The sequence below is a fragment of the Sus scrofa genome, chromosome 6 (genome assembly GCF_000003025.6).
Source record: "Sus scrofa isolate TJ Tabasco breed Duroc chromosome 6, Sscrofa11.1, whole genome shotgun sequence".
Taxonomy (NCBI): Eukaryota; Metazoa; Chordata; class Mammalia; order Artiodactyla; family Suidae; genus Sus; species Sus scrofa.
In genome coordinates this window covers 3,295,850-3,313,302 of record NC_010448.4, presented here as the reverse complement: position 1 = coordinate 3,313,302, position 17,453 = coordinate 3,295,850, and the positions used below count along the sequence as shown (strand labels likewise).

At 63.2% G+C, this 17,453-nt stretch overlaps 1 protein-coding gene across 11 annotated transcripts in view; it reads left to right on the top strand.

Annotated features, from left to right (window-relative positions):
• Nucleotides 1-17,453, top strand: part of GSE1 (Gse1 coiled-coil protein) — a 413,470-nt gene that overhangs the window by 344,334 nt on the left and 51,683 nt on the right. The window contains exon 1 of one of the 11 annotated variants that reach the window (XM_021093714.1): nt 15,516-15,761. The exons of the other annotated variants lie outside the window; for them this stretch is intronic. Within the exon in view, the coding sequence (XP_020949373.1) occupies nt 15,755-15,761 (7 nt within the window). The 5' untranslated portion in view covers nt 15,516-15,754. Of the gene's footprint in view, nt 1-15,515; nt 15,762-17,453 lie in introns of those variants that run through there. 11 annotated transcript variants of the gene reach the window in all.

Genomic DNA, 17,453 nt, shown 5'->3' with positions numbered 1-17,453 from the left:
TGCCGTGTCTTCGAGGTGATGGTGAGGAGAAAACAAGATAATTCACTGCAAACGTGCCGAGAACCTTGGCACGTCACCCACAAGTCCCCTCCCCTCCCCCGCTCAGGGACTCCCCAGGCGCCACTCACAGTCCTGGAGGGTGGCTGCCCGTGGCCTTGGCTCTTGGCGCCTCGGCTCGCCCTGTCCAGCCTGGCCCCCAGGTCGCCCTGGGGCTGTGTCCCTCCCCAGGCCCGCGGTTCTCTGCCCCTCCTGTCACGCCAGCTGCCTTGATTTCCCCTCTCCTGGGGACCTGATGTCATCTCTCCAGCAGCCGGGAGGCCTGAGGGGGGAGGGGAGGGCCGATTCCCACAGCCAGATCCCCTCCGTTCTCTCTCTCCTTCCTGCTCCCTTCCTGACCCCCCCCCCCCCGCAGCCTGGCCCCTCAGCCTCCCCTCCCCCAGGCTCCTCCGCTTTCCCCCCACCCCGGGGGTGGGGGTGGGGGCTGCCCTGTGCCAGCTTCTGCCTGTGTGAATGTCTAATCTCCAATTTTATTCGCTGGGCTCCAGCCCATTTGCATAATCCACATAGTCACCCTGGTTTTAATTGCCCACAACTCTGCAGAAAGATCATGTGGTTAAGTGGTAAATCATAATTAGATAAATAATTGGTTTGGCCACAGCAAGCTGCTTTTGTTACACCTGCCATCTGCTGGACCCGTTTTTTCTTCTGGCCAGAACAATGCGGTTCTGATGACAGAGCATGCTGCTTCTCTCTTATGGGGGGCGGTGGGGGGGGCTGGGGGGGGGAGCGGGAGGGGCTCCAATGGAGGGGCTCGGAAGCTGAGCCTGGAAAATTGCCCGGTTGCTGGGGTCTGCGCCTGGCCTGCGTCTCTCTCTCTCTCTCCAAGCAGCCGCACCACACAGTCGCCATTCATTACCGGCTTGGTTAATGCATCCGAGTGGCAAATTTGACTTCTTTGCAGCAAAGCGGGGGAGGAGAGGAGCCCGGGGGAGGAGGCGACCCGCAGGGGCTGCCCGAGGCCTGGCCTGCCTGCGGTTTGTCGAGTGGCCCTGACAGCCAGGGCAGGAGGCCCGCTGTGGAGGGCCCGGGCCCCGTCCCAGGGGGCTGGCGGAGGCAGGTGGGCAGAGGTTAGAACCCGCTGATGTCCCTGCCTGCCACAGTCAGATGCTCCATCTGCTCTGGGAGCCCAGGAGTCTCCGAGGGAACCGAGGCTGGCTGGGTCTCGAGGTGGGGGCCCTCTCGCTTCACTTCCACCCAGCCTCAGTCCCCTCGATGACTGCGGGGACCTGCTTCCAATCAATGGTCCTTTCTTCACTCGTTCTATCGAGCAGTCATTCAACAAACACAGGTGGCGCTGCTTCCGGCGGGCTGCGCATCAGGTGGCACATTCTTCCCTGTGAGTCTAGACCTCCCTGTGCAGCTTGAGCAAGTCCTGTGACCTCTCAGAGCCTGTTACTTCATCTGTATGGCGGGGATCATAACTGCCCCTGCCTGTGGGCTGTGGGGCCTTAGAGGACGTGGAGAAAGACCGTTACGCGATACCCGTGCTGAACAGATGCTCCAGATATGCGGTCGCCGGGGTGCATGACTGCCAGTTCTGACCGCTGATGATGGGGCGGCCCACGTGGAGGAGCCACCCCGTGCAGTGGGGAGGACCCAGGAAGACGGAGCTTTGCAAAGGAACCCCGGGTGATACGAGCCTGGACACCCTGACTCCAGGGCAGCTGTGTTTGTGCTCAGGACAGACAGGCCCCCCCCAGACAGGAGCCCTTTCCCAGGCTGCCTGGCCCACGGGCCTCGTGTGTCTAGTCTTCTGGGGTTTGCATCTGCAGAAACCCAGGAAGCCTCCGTCCCCTGGCGGGGCTCCACTTCTCCTTTCAGGCGGACAAAAGGCCCTTCTGGAGACACAGGCAGAGACCTAGCAGGGGAGGGAGGAGGTGCCCTCCCGGCCGAGGACCCCTGGGGGCAGATTGCTGGCTCACTGGCTTCCGGGTCTTATGGACCAGAAAATACTTGAATCTTCCTGAAAACCCACTGAGGCCTTTTGGGAAAACTTTGGACACAGTCCATGTGGCTGGGACTTTGGAAAACAGAACCTTTCTGCTTTCCCATCTCTCCGTCCACCCAGTCACTCACCCATCTGTCATCCATCCGCCGTCTCTTCTTTCCATCTCTTTCTTCCTTCCATCCATCCATCAGCCGTCCACCCACCCACCCATCCGTCCGTCCATCATTCACCAGCCGTTCACTGATCTGTCCATCTGCCCCTCTACTCACACATCCATCCAGTCAGCCACCCATCCGTCCATGCAGCTACCCATTTATAATTCCTGTACATTGTCCAAAGATGGGTCTCGGCCGCCTCACCCACGGCCATGTCACATCGCCCAGGAGGGATCCCTTCGCTCTTCTGTCGCCATCATGATGGTCCCCCTGCCTGGGGAGTCTTAGCTGGAGACCCCTGTCACTAACTTGAGAAATGAGGCTTCAGAACAGTTCCCCGGGGGGGCATAGTCTCGGACGCCTGTAATGTTTCTAGACTACAGCTTTCCAGGAGACCCCCTGGGAGCAGCCAGGCATCTGAAGTCACTGTAGGTGGAGGGGCTGGAGGACTGAGCTGGGAATCAGACTTGACTTTTCATCTTGCCTGTGGTGCTGTGTGACTTGGGGTCGATGACTTAACCTCTCTGGGCTGTTGAGATCAGATCTGGGGACCTTCGGAAGAAGGAGTGCCTTCTGTCTTTTGGAACGATGGGGGCGTGAGACGTGGGTGAGGATGGATCAGTAATGGCCCCCAGGCTTGAAGACCGTGTACCTGTCAAGAACAGAAAACATAAAAATGACTCTGCGTGTGTGGCTCCTTGGACCCGACTCTAGATGGTTTCAGGGCGAACCAGTTTCCAAGGAAAGGTGCTTCCTTTCTCTCTCTTCCTCCTAGGCGTGTGTCCCATCTCCTCTTTCTTCACTGTCAACTCTCAGAGGGTAGGCCGGACCCGACGGCCCAGAAGGTTCCTTGTAGCAGGTCCCTGTCTTCTGGGTCCTGGGGGGCTGCACTTGGATTTGCCAGCACAAGGTCTGGGCTGCCCACTCCCACCTGGGCCCCCTGCCCTACCTCTGGTGCCCTGGCCACTGTAAATCATTACTGCCGGCCTGGGCCGCCCCTGGAGCCAGGTCACCGTGGGGAGGGGGTGAGTGGTCTCTGAGCCTTGGTCCCCCCCACCAGCAGGCTCCGGCTTGGAGCACCCCTGCCTCCAGGAGTCTGGCTTTCTGTGTCCTACCTCCTTCAAACGAGCGAGGCAGGTTAAAATCCAACTTGGATCTTTCCGGAAGTGCCAAGTTCAGGTACAGCACGTGTAAGGAAGCAGCAGCTAGCCCAGCAGGAACACCTCATGCCCTCACCTGGACTTGCTCAGCCTTCTGGGAGAATCCTGGCTTGGGCTGGGCGCGGGGCGGGGGTGGGGGATGCTTCCCGGGCAGCTCTGGGCTGGGGCTGCTCCCCATCAGCTGAGCGCTGGGGAGGGGTGGCGTGGCTGGTCTGAAGGAGCTTGGAGATCCCTTCCCCCCAAAGCGCTGCCCCCCTCGTCTGCCTGAGCTGTGCCCAGAGCGGGACCTGCAGGCCACAATCAAAGCTGTGGGGACGCTCCGGGTAACTGGCGGTGGGAGGCAGTGTCTGTGCGCCCCTCCCCACTGCCTTCTTCCTCCCACTCCCCTAATTATTTTTCTTGGATGTTGTGAATTAAATCTTCCCGTAACCACAGGAGACGTCTCTGGGTAAGGCCCCGCTCACATCTCCATGCGCCGATAGAAGTTGTTAAATGAATAATGTTGACTTACGCTGGGGACCCAGTTCTCTCTGAATATAATTCCCCTTCGAGTTCCGGGGAGCTTCCTGCAGAAACCGTGAAAATAATAAACACGTCTCCATATCAGAGGTTGGTAATGCCGCTTCGAATCCTTTTGGGGGAGAGAGGCGGGGAAGAGATAAATTAAAATTAATTTTTAAAAGAGGATCACGCCACAAGTCAGATGACAGAGCAAGCTGGGATAATGGGGCGGTTCTCGCAGGGGGAGCCCCGGGGCACCCCCTCGGGGCCAAGCGAGGGAGGTTACCCGTTGAAAATGTCGATTCCTGGGTTCCACCCGCATCCACCCCCAAATTAGCGTGAGTGTCATGGATGTGGAGGTATGACACCTGCCCGTCAGGTCGCGGAGAGTCCAGTTTGGAGATCGTGGGTTACGAGAGCAGTGGGGTTTGTCTGGAGAACGGGCTTCCCGTCCCGGTGCTGCCCTGGCCAGCTGTGACCCCATGTTCTTGCGTTTCACCTTTCGGGCCCTGCTCTGCAGCTGAAGAATTGCCCCGAGTGGGCAGAGGCAGCCAGAGGCGCTGGGAGAACCGAGGAGCCCGGGCTCCTCCCCCCTCCCCCCTTCCTCCTCCCTCCCCCTCCTCCCCTTCCTCCTCCCTCCCCTCCCCCTTCCTCCTCCCCTCCTCCTCCTCCTCCTCCCCCTCCCTCCCCCTCCTCCCCTTCCTCCTCCCCTCCCCCTCCCTCCCCCTCCTCCCCTTCCTCCTCCCCTCCCCTCCCTCTCCCTCCTCCCCTTCCTCCTCCCCTCCCCTCCTCCTCCCCCTCCTCCTCCCCCTCCCTCTCCCTCCTCCTCCCCCTCCCTCCTCCTCCTCTAAGATCCCAGCCAGCCCTGCGCCACCGGCCAGTCACCTGGGAGGCAGGTGAGCTGGCCGCCCCGGCCGGCCCCTGGGCAGGGCTCTGAGATGCCCTTCTCTGTAACAGAGGGTGGCCCGGTGGCCATCGTCCTCTCCCCCTGTGACAGAGCTCTGGCTGCAGGGGGCAGGCTCCCCCCTGGGGAGTATTCGAGGCCATGACCTGACCGCGCGCCCCAGGCTCCCCGCGCCACCTCCAGGGCCTCCAGGTGTTGTGCAAGCGTTTCCTCCCACAGCTCGAAGGCTGGAGAGAGAGACCTGGGGTCACCTCGAAACTACGCGGCTTCCAGCAGGGCCTGCTTCTGCCGCGCCACCTCCGGTTATTAATGGAGCTGGCGGATGGGGTCAGGCAGCGTGGGGACTTTCCCAAGGTCACCAAGCAATTTGCCGGCTGAGCCAGGAATAGAAGGCCTGAGCCGGGCGGCGCTGACGCTGGCTTTGGATTGCTGGCCAGGCAGGTCTGCACGGGGCGCTGGGCGCTGGCGGGGAGGACAGGGAGCTGCCGGCATCCTAGATGTGGGCCAGGGGGAGGGGCCGGGAGCGTGGTCCCGTGTCCCTGCCACTCCTGGGAGAGGAGACCATTTGGAACGCTGGGCCAGAGGTTGCTGTTGCGTGGGGGGTGGGGGGTTGCAGCTGAGCAGGTTCTGGTGGCCCGCCCTGGTGGCCTGCCTCTCTGTCGACATCATCTAAGGTCATCTGGAAACATTCAGAGCAGCAACAACAGAAAAAGCCACCATCCCCAGCACAACCCCCCCGCATTTGTTTCCCTCGTGCCTCTTTGCACTTGGGGAGGCGCGGTGGCGTGGCGTCTGTGCGGGCTGGTGGGGAAAACCCAGCCTCATCCACGCTGGAGAGGCGCTCAGCCTTCTAGAAAGAGAGGATACACACATCCTGAAGGTTCCTGCATCCTGTTCCGGGCTGAGTTTGTTTTGGGGGCAAGAGGGATGCACACAGCATTTGTGGCTGATGAGTGCTTGTGTCCTCGAAGGGGCTTTTTGCATTCATTTCGGTGGATTCAGCCAATGTTTATTCAAGGGCTTGGGAAGGTCTGGGCAAGGGCAGGGCAGAAAGTAAAGAATTTGAAAGTAACCCCCGTGGGCGGGGAAGGTCACCGTCCCCTCGAGGTTAGAGCCACATCCGGGAGGGCTGCCTGGAGGAGGTGGAAGTCAAGCCCGGGCTGGAGGGAGGAGGTGAGCCGCAGACAAAGGAGCTCCCGCGAGGGGGCCCCCGGCAGCAGGTACAGCCTGCAGGAAGAGAAGGAGGGAGCAAGAAGGAGGGAGTGTTGCAGGCAACACAGCAGAGGTGTAGTGGGGGCCCTGTGCGTGAAGACACTTCTAGAAAGGCCTGTGTGGGGGAGGGCGGGGACCGGGGTGGTGGCTGGCACCTGGATTTGCAAGTCGCGACCTGAGAGGTAGGAGCTGAGGTCAGAGCGCAGGGAGGTGGCAGCAGGCAGCCCAGGATGGGACCCTGGAGGAGGAGGGGTCTTGCCCTCGGCACCTGCCAGGAGGGCTCGGGGCCTTTGTCCCTTTACTCTGTCCCAACAGGAACACCCGCACATGCGCTCGCTGGCCCACGGGCCTGTGCGGATGCGGGTTTTTCAGAGCTGGTTGCTACGTAAGGAACTTCAAAGGCTTTTATGTGCCAGGAAGATTGGGGAATGGGGTCCCCCCCGAAGAAGTTGCTCAGGATGCCGTCTAAGTGGTGTGGGTGTTCACGGCGACCCCGCAGGCCCGGCCGGCCTGGGTCCCAGAACTCGCCTTCTCGGGCTGCTCTGTAGGGTCCCGTGGCCTTGCCCTGAGCTCTGACCCACGCAGGTGCGCCTGGGACCTCCGGTGACTTTCTGTCCCAGGGCCTGCTGTCCCGGTGGTCTACCCAGCCTGTGCCCACACGGCTACCTGGGTTGGGGTCCAGGCACCCCCTCCTGTGAGCTGACAGGCCAGGGGGAAAGGAAAGCGCCTCACCTGCTGGATGACAGCTGGTTAGTTTTTACAAAGAAGGGTTGTCCTGAGAAGCTGCTGAGGGAACCACCCAGATTTCTCTGTCCGGGCGTTGGGCTGGGAAGGCGGAAGTGTGCCTGCTGCCGGGTGGGTATGGCAGGGGGTGGGCGCCCGGGCACTCTGGCCCTGGCCCCCAGGGACCATGTTGGCCTCAGGTCAGAGGTCCAGGACCGGGGGCTCCCTTGCCACTGATGACCTCAGGTAGGCCTGGCTCCCCCCTGCCAGCCCCCCATGCCACTCCCTCCCTGTCCCCCGAGGCCTGCCCAGGTCACAGCTGGCTGCTCTCCAGGCCAGCGGTCAGGTGGCGGGAGCCAGAGACAGGTGTGTGCCGGTTGGCGTCCTGACCTCCAGCTGCCTGGCCCTTGCCAGGCGGCCTGCCCTCCCCCCAGGCCTGAGCACTGTTGATGGGGGCCAAAAAAATGCAAATGGGAAGGATCCTGTGACTGCCCCCCCCGCACCTTGAGGGCTCAGGGGTCCCGCCGGCAGGGGCTGTGCTGCGTGTCTTCAGCGTGTGTGTCTGGGGCGGGGGCCGAGCACGGAAAAACACCCCGAAAGCAGAAAAGGCTTGAACCTGACAGGTTTTCCCCGCGGCCAGGCGTCTAGAGCAGCGGGAAGTGGAGTTTCCAGGGGCCGCCTGTCCTCGGGGCAGCTTCGTGGGGGTGTTCTGGGCGCCGTGGGCCCTGTCCGGCCTCTCCCACCATCGGCGGGGGGACTCTGGCTTGGGATTTCTTTTTTCTTTTTTAATCGAGGTAAGGAGTTCCTGGTGGCGTAGCGCTTAGGATTCAGCAGCGTCACTATTCTGATGCCCATTCGCTTCCTGGCCTGGGAACAAAACAAAACAAAACAAAACAAAAAGGTGAAACTTGTGAATAAAACCTGAACCTCAGTGTATAATTTCCAAATGTTATCTTGGAGCTCCTGTTGTGGCTCAGTGGGTTAGGAACCCAACATAGCGTCTGTGAGGATGCAGGTTCGATCCCTGGCCTCGCTCAGTGGGTGAAGGACCCGGCGTTGCCATGAGCTGTGGTGTAGGTTGCAGACGCGGCTCGGATCCCGAGTTGCTGTGGCTCTGGCTGTGGCTGTGGCTGTGGCCAGCAGCTACAGCTCGGATTCGACCTCTAGCCTGGGAACTTCCATACATTGTGGGGGTGGCCCGGAAAAAAAAAAAAAAAAAGACAAAACCAAGAACCTTGGGCCCTGCTGGGTGCCAGCCCTCTCTCTGGCTCCTCCAAGACTGTGGCTACACAGAACCTGCAGGTGACCAGCTGGTGGTACCGAAGCCAGCACAGCCCTGTGCTCAGGGAGGAACTGGCCAGATTCCTGGCAGGTCTTTGGTTCCCCAAAACCTCTACCTTGGGGGGGGGAGGGCGGGAGAGACATTGCTGCCTGGACGGAGAGCGAGAGAGCAGGCCAGCCCCACGCTGCCTGGACCCAGGCCGCGTCACAGGCTCCGATGCCTTGCTCTCACCCTGCTGCCTACGAGGCCGCCCTGCCTGTCTGCTTCCTCGTAAAACCGTTTTATTTGCTGTTTCCCTCCCATCCGTGTCCTCCTCACACCCAATATAAGGCATTCTGCTGCGCTCCAGCCGTGTTCCGGGCACCGTGCAAGGCCCCTGTCTAGTTCACCGTCTCGTTTAGTCCTCGCGTTAAACCCAGGGAATGGTGGATTGTGTTGCTCGCACGTCAAGTCAGCAGCTGGCGGAACTGGGGCACAGCAAGCCAGGTGGCGCTTTGCCCGGCCAGGTGGTGGTCACTCAGGCTTAGCCCAGGTGTCTGTCCCCTGACCCTCTCCCCTCCGCGCTGATGTCCTGCCCACAGGCCGGTGGCTGCTCGCAGATGCTCTGTTTTGAAATGTGCGTTTTGGACCGTCCTGGAATGAGGGTCCCGCAAAGAGGACCAGGAAGTCGTGTTCAGGAAGAGATGGTGGAGAAGGGAGTCTGGTGGCTGGGGAGGCGGAAGGGTGTGCTGAAGCCCAAAGACAGTTGCACAGCTTCGGGGGCCTTGCACGCCCAGCCAGGACGTGGCGGCGGCCCAGGAGCCCAGCCGACAGACACTGCTGGGATTGGAAATATGTTCCTGGTGGGAACAGAAGGGGCGAGGACAGAGTGCTCCGGGCCACAGGGGATGTGTCTGGTGTGGTTTTTGCTTCATTGACATGGTTGAAAATCATGCGTGCGCCGTGGATTTGGGCCCCATTCGTCGCTGCCGCCCCTTCCTCCTGCCCTTGCAAGTTTCGGCTCAGGCCCTGGAAGGCAGAGGCTGGGAGCCTGCACCGCCCACCCCCTCGGTGCCGGCCTGCCAGGGAGTCGGGAGGATGCAAGGCTGGGATCTGAGTGCTTTTTTTTTTTTTTCCGGAAAAGCCTGCTCAACTCAGACCCCTCAGGAACGCCTCAGGAACAAATGTTGACAGCAGGAAAATGGGGCCAGGGTTCTCTCAAATATGAAAAATGGGAACTAGGCATGCGAGGAAATGAAAACTGGGCCCCCACCCCAGCAGCAGCGTGGAGGGGAGCTGCCTGCCAGCACCCCCGCAAGCAGTTGACCTCTCTGAACCCCCATTTCCTCATCCGGGCAATGAGGTGGCAACCCCACCCCCATTCCCCTCCCCCTCCCCCGCTCCGAGTTGAGAGCTGTGCCAAGCCCTGGGGAAGCCCTGGCCCGCCTGGCAAGCTGTCTTCTTGCAGGAAGCTGCAGCCTAGGGGCCACTTCCCCACCACGGCTCAGCAGGTGGCCAGGAGGAGGGACAGCTTGGAGACGGTGCCCTGAGGTTCTGCCCAGGTGAACCTGTGGGGTGGGCGGCAGCCCAGCCAGGCCCACCATGTGGGGTATGGACCCCAGCCCCGTGTGCTTGGCCTGGAAAGGCCTGGAGACTCCTACGGAATGCCCCATCTCCCAAGTGGGCAGGGAGCTTGGGGGGTTCCATCCTGACCCACGGCAAGGCCACCCAGGCCAGTGTCGTCGGCTGGCTGGTGTCCTGTAGGGAGCAGCAGGGGCGTGGGACGTGGAGGGGGGAGTTGCCGGTGGCGGAGAAGTTCAGAGCTCCCAGCCTCAGGGCCTCTGTGGACCCCCAGCGGCCTGCGCGGCCTCCCCCGAGGAGCCCCGGCCCCCTTGAGGGTCCGAACACCCCCTCCATCCTCCTCCCCCTGCCTTGGCCCGGCCGCCCGTATAAAGTTTAAAGGTTTTAAATGCAAATATTTCTCTTTTATAGATGCCAGCTGTCTCCAGAGAGCGCGTTTCCTCGCTGCTCAACTTTATTGTCCAATTAGCTTCCCATATCTGGGTACTGGAGAGCCTGGGGGGCTGGTGGGGGCTGGAGGGGGAGGGGAGCGCGGGCTCCCGCGGGCGGCTCAGCGCTGGAAGCGGCCCCCACCCCCACCCCCCGCCGGGGTACTGTGTCTGGGGTGGGTTAGGGAGCTCAGGTCATGGGGGGGCGTCTCTCCCAAGGTTGGGGGGGCCCCCTTCCAATCCTGGGCTGCAGGGGGAGAGGCAGGAGCCGGGGCAGGGGCAGTTAGTGGGGATTCGTTTATTAAAAAAGAAAAATAAAAGCCGCCAGCCCGGCGCACCCCGGCTTCCTTTTAGCCCCTCTGGAGTGTCCCCCACCCCCTCCCCGCCCGCTTTCTCGCCGCGCGGCGGCTTCCCCATTCACGGGGCCCGGCGGCTCACAAAGCGAGGCAATTAGAATTGAAAATCTATGCAAAACAGCTGTTAACTGATTGTAAGGAGTGCAGCTGTGAGCTGGTGCAGCTTGGAAGCCGGCGCGGAAAGGGCAGGAAGTGTCGGGCTGCCCCGGGTTAAGAGGCAGACTCCTGCCACCTCGGCCGCCCGGGGTCGTCCGGGCCTTAACCCTTCCTGCGCCCTGGCGGTGATCCTGGCCACTGGAGAGGTCCCCGGGCCAGGCCTGGGCCTGCCCCCAGGTCCCCGCCACCCCCACCCCGGGTCTGGCCCCTCCCTAGGGGTGGGGTCTGGGGGAGAGGGCTGCCACGGAGTTCCCCCCCCCTTTTATGCCTTCTGCGGGGCTGCGGGAGAGGTGACCGCGCAGAGGCAGGCCTAGCAACCGGGGATGTGTCACAGAGTCCCCTTCCCCTCTGGGCACCTACTGTTTCTGGGCCCATTTACCCCCCCCAACTCCTGCCCTTTGCTTGCTAAGGATGCGCTTTCCTGGCCCCCACCCCTGAGGGTGGCAGTGTGAGGTGGCCTGGGAATCTGGATCTCACCCCCCGCCCCCGTCCCGCCAGTCTCCAAGGCCCGCTGCCCTGCGCATTACTGCCTAGCAGTGCCTGGAGAGATGAGTTCCAGAGGCGGGGACGGGAAAAGCCTCCTTGGAAGAGATAAGATTTAAGCCCGGCTTTGAAGAATGGAGAGGATTTCTGAGCCACTGATAGCCGGCTGCAGAGAGAAAGGGAGTCCGGAGTGTAAGTGATGGAGGTTTGGGGGCAGGGCAGGGCAGCAGGGGCTGGGGATGGAGGGGGCGGCTGGGCAGGCCCCTGCCGGGGGACTCTGCACTGGTAGCCTTGGGCCGGGTGGACCACTCGTGCAGAGGGACTGCCTAAAGCCCAGGATGCTGGACTTTGGGTGATGGGTCCCCCAACCCTCCTGGAACAGGGAATGGTTTACAGCCAGCTGGAGATGCCACACCTGCCCCTTCCCCCCACTCCTCAGCGCCCGGTCCATCTGCAGCAGCAGGTAGCTACTGAGAAATGGTGCCTGGTTCGGGGCCAACAGCCGGGGTCTGGATCAGGCTTGGATCGAATTTGTGTGCCCTAGGCAAGTTAATTAACCTTCTCGGGTCTCCTCACTGGAGGTCTGGAGGCTGCCTTGCAGGGCCCGAGGGGATTAAATGACAGGAGTTGAGCAGTCTCAGCACATGTTAGGTGTTGGGTAAATGGCACGGGAGCCCAGGTCCCTGGCGCTTGTCTGCCAATTCAGGTGCTGAATGGGGTGGCTGGGGTGATGGAAAAATGATGGTGACAGGCAGCCCTTCTGTGCAAGAGCAGCTGCTTAGGGTGGGGGATGTTATTAGACCATGAGCCCTGCTGATCCCAAGAGGACAAGGTATCAAGGGCCCATCACAGAGCAGGGGCTGGACCGGGGCTGGGACTCAGTGGAGGCAGGCGCAGGTAGTGCCTCTGAGACCGCTAGGTGGCGCCTCTGGGGCTCCGAGGAGCTTCACTTCGTCGCAGTGCAGCAAGAATTCAGCAAGAGACAAAGTGATAAGTGATCTGACCCTATCACCTCCACTCCCGGGAACCTCACCTGGCCCAGGTAGGTGCCCAGGTGGGGGTGCTGGTGGTGATGAGTAAGTAACCCACCTTCCTGTCTTTCCAGTTCCTTGCTGCCTTGAAGTGCCCCTCCTATCAGCACCTCCCCGCTCAGGCCTGGCATTTTCAGGTCTGTATCTGGGAAAGCTAGTGTGTTTGTTGAGTGACTAAATGCCCACCATTGCCAGCAGATCCTCTGTCAGTTATCTCAGGGGGTGAGTTTAAGGGGCTCCCGGGCCTGTTCCTTAAATGAGGGCTCTTGCACGCTTTTGTCCGTGCAGACTGCCCAGGTTCCAGGCTCCTGGAGGCGGGCTGGATTTTGCAAAGCCCCACCTGAGTAGGTGCTCAGAGCCAGGCAAGGGCCTTCTGATTTCCGCTTTTTGTTTCTGGAGTCGCGGTTCATTCTGACCCGACTCTGGGGGTACAGGCAGGCATTCATCAGCATCCAGTTGCCCCTGGCACAAAGGAAGCAGGACCTTGGTGAACAGGTCGTCAGAGCAGGTATCCCTGTTCTAGAAGCACCCCCCCCCCCATACAGTCCCCCAAAGGATTGGCTCTGGCGGCCTTGGGTACAACATGCCCTTTTACCCTGAACCTTCTTTTTCTGCCTGGTTTCCAGGCCTATGGGAATGACTGAGCAGAGGTGCAGGAAGGGAGCGCTTGGCCCAGGAAGGGCTCACCACTGGCTTCGGGGAGGGAGCTGCTGTGGAGGGAAAGGAACACCCTGGAGGAAAAGGGAGGGCGGCCAGCCTGAGCCCAGAGTGGCCGAGAAACTAGGAGGAAAGCTACAGACCTCGTTAGCAGAGAGCGTGCGGGCTGCAGGAGAGCAATTCCCACCCTTAAACTCGGAGGCCGTGCTCCCGGATTTCTAATTTCCTCGGCCCAGCGTTCTGACAGTGAGTGTCATCTATCTCCCTGTGCCAGCCCGCCTGGTGGCCGCCAGCATTTTCTGGCCAGGGCGCGCACGGCCAGCTCGCTGCTGCCCCCCGGCGGTCGCTGGGGTTTCCTGCAGCTCCCCGCCGCCTCCGGGGGCTGGACTGGGAAAGGGAGACGCCAGGTGTGAGCAGCTCGTGGCTCAGCTCCCAGGGCACGTGACCTTGAGCAGTTCTGGCCTCAACTTCCTCATCTGTGAAATGGGGATCAGGCTGTCCTCGCAATGCGGTGGATCCAGATGTCTACAAGGGAGGGCTCTGCCACCTCCGACAATTAGTCAAATGATAAGCCGCAGTGGCCACCCCACGAATTTTTGGCCGTCGTGGCCCTTCTCAAACAGGTGGAAAAACTTGACCGCCCCTCTCCCACCAGCCACCACCACCAGGGCCTCCTCAGGGAAGGAAGGGACCCAAGAGTGACCCTGTCCTGGCGAGAGAGATTTGGAAGCTGGGCTGGGGGTGGCCTGACCCGGGGAATAGGGCTGGAAGGAAGTGCGAGTTTTTTCATTTGCAAGGGATTTCCCCCCCCCCCCGCCCCCGCCCCGCAGACTGTAATCCAGGTGGAAAGGTTTGGAAGCGCCCCCGAGGTTTTTTTATTGTTTTCCAGGCCCTAGGCCGGCCGTTGAATTCTCCCCTAACTCCCCCCTCCCTTCCCTCAGCCCGAGACTCCCGGCAGAGGAGGAGGCACCCCCTCCCCCGCGCCCTGGCCGCGGTGAATCTGCCGGCCACTGCCGGGGATAGATTACCAAAGGCCACGCTGTGGAGACACCGTGTGGTGCGTCAATTAAAGCGTCGGGCGGAGGCCTAGGCCCGCGGGAGGGAGGCGCCGCCCGGAGCGCGGCGGGTGGTGAGGGGGGAAGAGCCCCTCCCACGCGGTGCCCAGGCCGCCGGCGCCCGCAGGTAGGAGCGCGTAACGGCCCCCTGTCCCGGCCTCGCAGGTCCGTTTCCCTTTTCGTTTGTGGTCGGCCTGGAGCCTTGTGCAAGGCGAGGGGGCGACCCGCGTGCGCTCGGTGAAAGGTGGATCCAGGGAGTGGGTGGCTTGGGGGCCCTGCCCCTCGCCCCCCAGCGGGCACACAGGCGGGTTCTGCTCCCTGCTGGCGCGGGCTCTGAATGCTCCAGGCCCGCCAGCGTCATCGGGAACAGATGGATGGGGGGTGGCAGGCGCCCAGCGCTCCCTCCCGTCGCAATCCGGACTGGCGCGGCGAGGGAGGGAGGGAGAGGGAGGAGGGAAGGCGGGGGAGGCTGGGCCCGCGGGGACGGCTGCGTGCGCGCCTGCCAAGCGCGGCGCGGGCATGTCCCGGGGCAGGTTTGGGGCTGGCAGAAGCGCGGGCTGGCACGGCGGCGGAAAGTTGAAACCCGCAGCGCGGCGCTAGGGCGGCCGCTTGGGGCGGGGGGCTGGCGGCGTGGGTCCTGGTTTGCCTCCGGGCTCCAAAGTATGAAAGCTGTAGATGAGGGGACTTTCAAAAGGGCATGTTGAGGGAGCGCCGCGGGGGCATCCGAGCTCCGATGGGACCTTTGGGCGCGCGAGGTCGGAGCCGGGAGCGCCGGAACGCGCCGGGGCCAGGGGCGATGGGCGAGGCCTGCCCCAGGAGCGCGCCGCTTCCCGGAGCCGCGGGCCGCGCGGGGGGTGGGCTCGAGGCTGGTCGCCGAGCCCGCCGCCGGTGGGGGCGGGGCGGAGCCCAGGGCAGGGGAGGCTGGGGCCCGCAGTCCTTCGCCGCCGTGCCGCCTGTGGGTGCCCTGGAATTTCAGGACGCTCCCTGAGTCATTCCAGTCTGTCAAGTGCCTGGGTGAGGTAGGGTGGGGGGTGTGCGTGTGTGTGCCAGGAATGGGGAGGCGCTGCTCTGGGGTTGGAGCCCGGTGGGTCGTGCCAGTTTCTGGAGGCGGACGGCCTCGCCTCTGACCGCAACCCCAGCTACTTAATGACCCCCCTGGCAGAGCGGCGCCTCCGTGGACTCTCCAGCCGCTGGGACGTGGGTTCTTTCAAGAACTACCCCTGGCCCCGCGCTGTGGCCTTCCCAAAAGTTATTTAAAACGGGAAGGGGGAGTTCCTAGAATTTGGGGAGGAAGACACACAGGCCCTGCTTGTTAACACTCAAACACTTTTACGTTGGGGGGCGGGGAGGATAACCGCACACAGCCTATCTTGTATCTTCCCCATCCTCGCCTTCAGCGCGCGCACCCCCACACACTCACACTCACACACACGGCTCCAAGAAAGTTTTTCTTCAAAAGCCCTCCGGAGCACGTGAGTTTATCCATTCACTCCTTGTTGGGCCTGCTTTGTGCCAGACACTGTTCTGGGCGCCGCGGAAGCGGTGGTGAGACGCTCAGGGGCGCTGGCTTGGCCGGTGTGTTAGAGGCGACTCACTCTCTCCTTTCGGAATCGAGTGGCTGGACTTGGACACCAGTGTATCTGGGACCCCTGAGCCGTCGAGCCAGGGGCCCCCGGGAGCCTGAGAGTGGCACTTCTGCCTGCTCGTGTCCTCGGCTCACCTGGCCGGCGTGGCTGGGGAGGGGCGTGTGCTCGCGCGGGTGTACCCGGGCGCCCCTCGGTGCGCGCGCGCGCGTGCGCGCGTGTTTGCGGCTGAAACCCGACACCTCCCGCTGGCTGAGGTCAGGGAGCCCGGAGCGAGCCAGTGGCCCGGGAGTGGGCGGCGTTGCGCTTGGGTGTGTCCTCGGCGCGGCGACAGCAGCAGGTGTTTCTTGGCTGGGGCCCCGGAAGCTCCACCTCCCCAGCGGGCCCGAGCCGCCGCCGCCACCGCCGAGCAGCCCCGGGTGAGATAAGCAGTTTAGACAAACACTGGGCGACGGTGGCTCCAGCATGTGTCAGCCGAGGTGGAGCTGCGGGGCCCTGGCATGAAAGGTGAGCGCGCCGCGGGGGGCGGGCGGGGGGCGTTCTCCGCGCTCCCCACCCCCGCCCGGCGCCCGCCCCCTTCTCCTCCAAGTTCGTGGGTTCCGCGGGGGCGGCCGCCAACGGCTTCGGGGCAACTTCCCCCGGAGTGTGAGCGGCGATAAGAACCGGGCGGGAGGGCAGGCGACCAGGCCCCCCCCTCCCCCCGCCCGCGGCAGGTCGGAGCCTGGGCGGCCTTGCTCCAGGCAGGGACTCGGGCAAGGGCTCGGTCGTTGCTTTCGGCGAGGGGCGCTGACGAGCGTGCAGCGAGTGGGGAGCAAAGGAGCTGGCCCGGGGGGAGGGGGTCTCGGTGAGCCGTCTACACTCCAGAGCCGGAGTGAAAACTTTGCGGCGGCGGGGGAGGGAGCGGAGGGGCGGCGGTGAGCCCCCGCGGCAGGTGCTGGCGGCGGCTTGGCGGGGGGTGGGGGGGAGCGCTCGCCCGCTGGGTGCACGCGGTTTGGGTTTTTGTCTGGCTCCCCTCCCCCTTCCCCCGGAGCGAGGGAGCCGGCCGGGAGGGCGGGACTGCCGCCTCCCGGGTCTCCGACCCTCACGCCCCGCAAGGGCGCGCCCGGGCCCCGCCGCGCCGCTCCTCCCTTTCTGCTCCCGGGTCGGCTCGGAGAGGCTCCCCTGCTCCTCCCCCTGCTGAAGATGGCTGCCCCGGCCTCGGAGGTGGGAGGTGATCGCATCCGCCGCCCCCTCCTCGCACTGCCCTTTTTCCCTCCCCGGCCCTTCCTGCTTCGCCTGGATGCGCCTCCCCACCCCCAGGCCGGCGGCGCGCGATGGGCGGCGAGTGGCCCGACCGAGTGGAGCCGATTCAATTATATTGCAGCACCAGAGACACCTCCTCGGCCGCCCGCCCGCCCGCCTCTCCAGCAGGCTAATTAAATTCCCTTCGTGGAGGCGGAGCGGGAGTCGGGCTCCCCGTCCCTCCTCCCCCTTCCCACTGCCCAGTCCCCCTCCGGGGCTGGGGGGCGGGGGCACAAGGGGACCGCTCCTAGCGCGCTGTGGAGGTCGAGGCGCAGGTCGTGGGGAGGAGAGGTTCCCCCGGTTGGGTGAAGCGTTGCCGCGACCCCCCGCCCCCCGCCAAAAAAACCCGTGATGCGCTGGGGCCCCTTGCTGAGCGCCGGCGTTAAGTTTGGAAGGCTGTGTGTGCGCCGCGCAGGAGCACCTGCCCGCCGGCTGGGCGGCGGATACCGGCCGAGTTGAGTCGATTTGGCTCTTGTTTTGTAAACTAGCCTTTGTCTGGTAAGTGCGGCTAAAATACTTTAAACCCTTGTTAACCCCTGCAGTGCCTTATCTGGGGCCCACACAGGCTCTGGTTTGGAAACAAAAAGCGGGACCACCAGATGAAAAGGGGGGCGCTTCTTTTGTGAAAGCCTGGAACAAAGGGCCCCGCGGATTCTGGCTGGGAACCCCCCCCCACAAGCCGATTTCCGGGGCAGCAGGTCTTGTTGGGGTACTTTGAAATGTCCCCAGTTGGCCGGCTGGGCCCTCTCCCGGGATTCTTCCCCTCCTCCCGCTGGAAGGTGGGGGGGCCCAGGTGAGCAGGCTGCCCCTGGGCCTCCCTTGGTGTTACTTCAGCTCAGGCCACGGAAGCGTTGCTCAGCCTGTCTTTACGGGCTGCCTCCTCCTTTGGGGATGGCAGAACCTGAGGCGCAGGCTGCT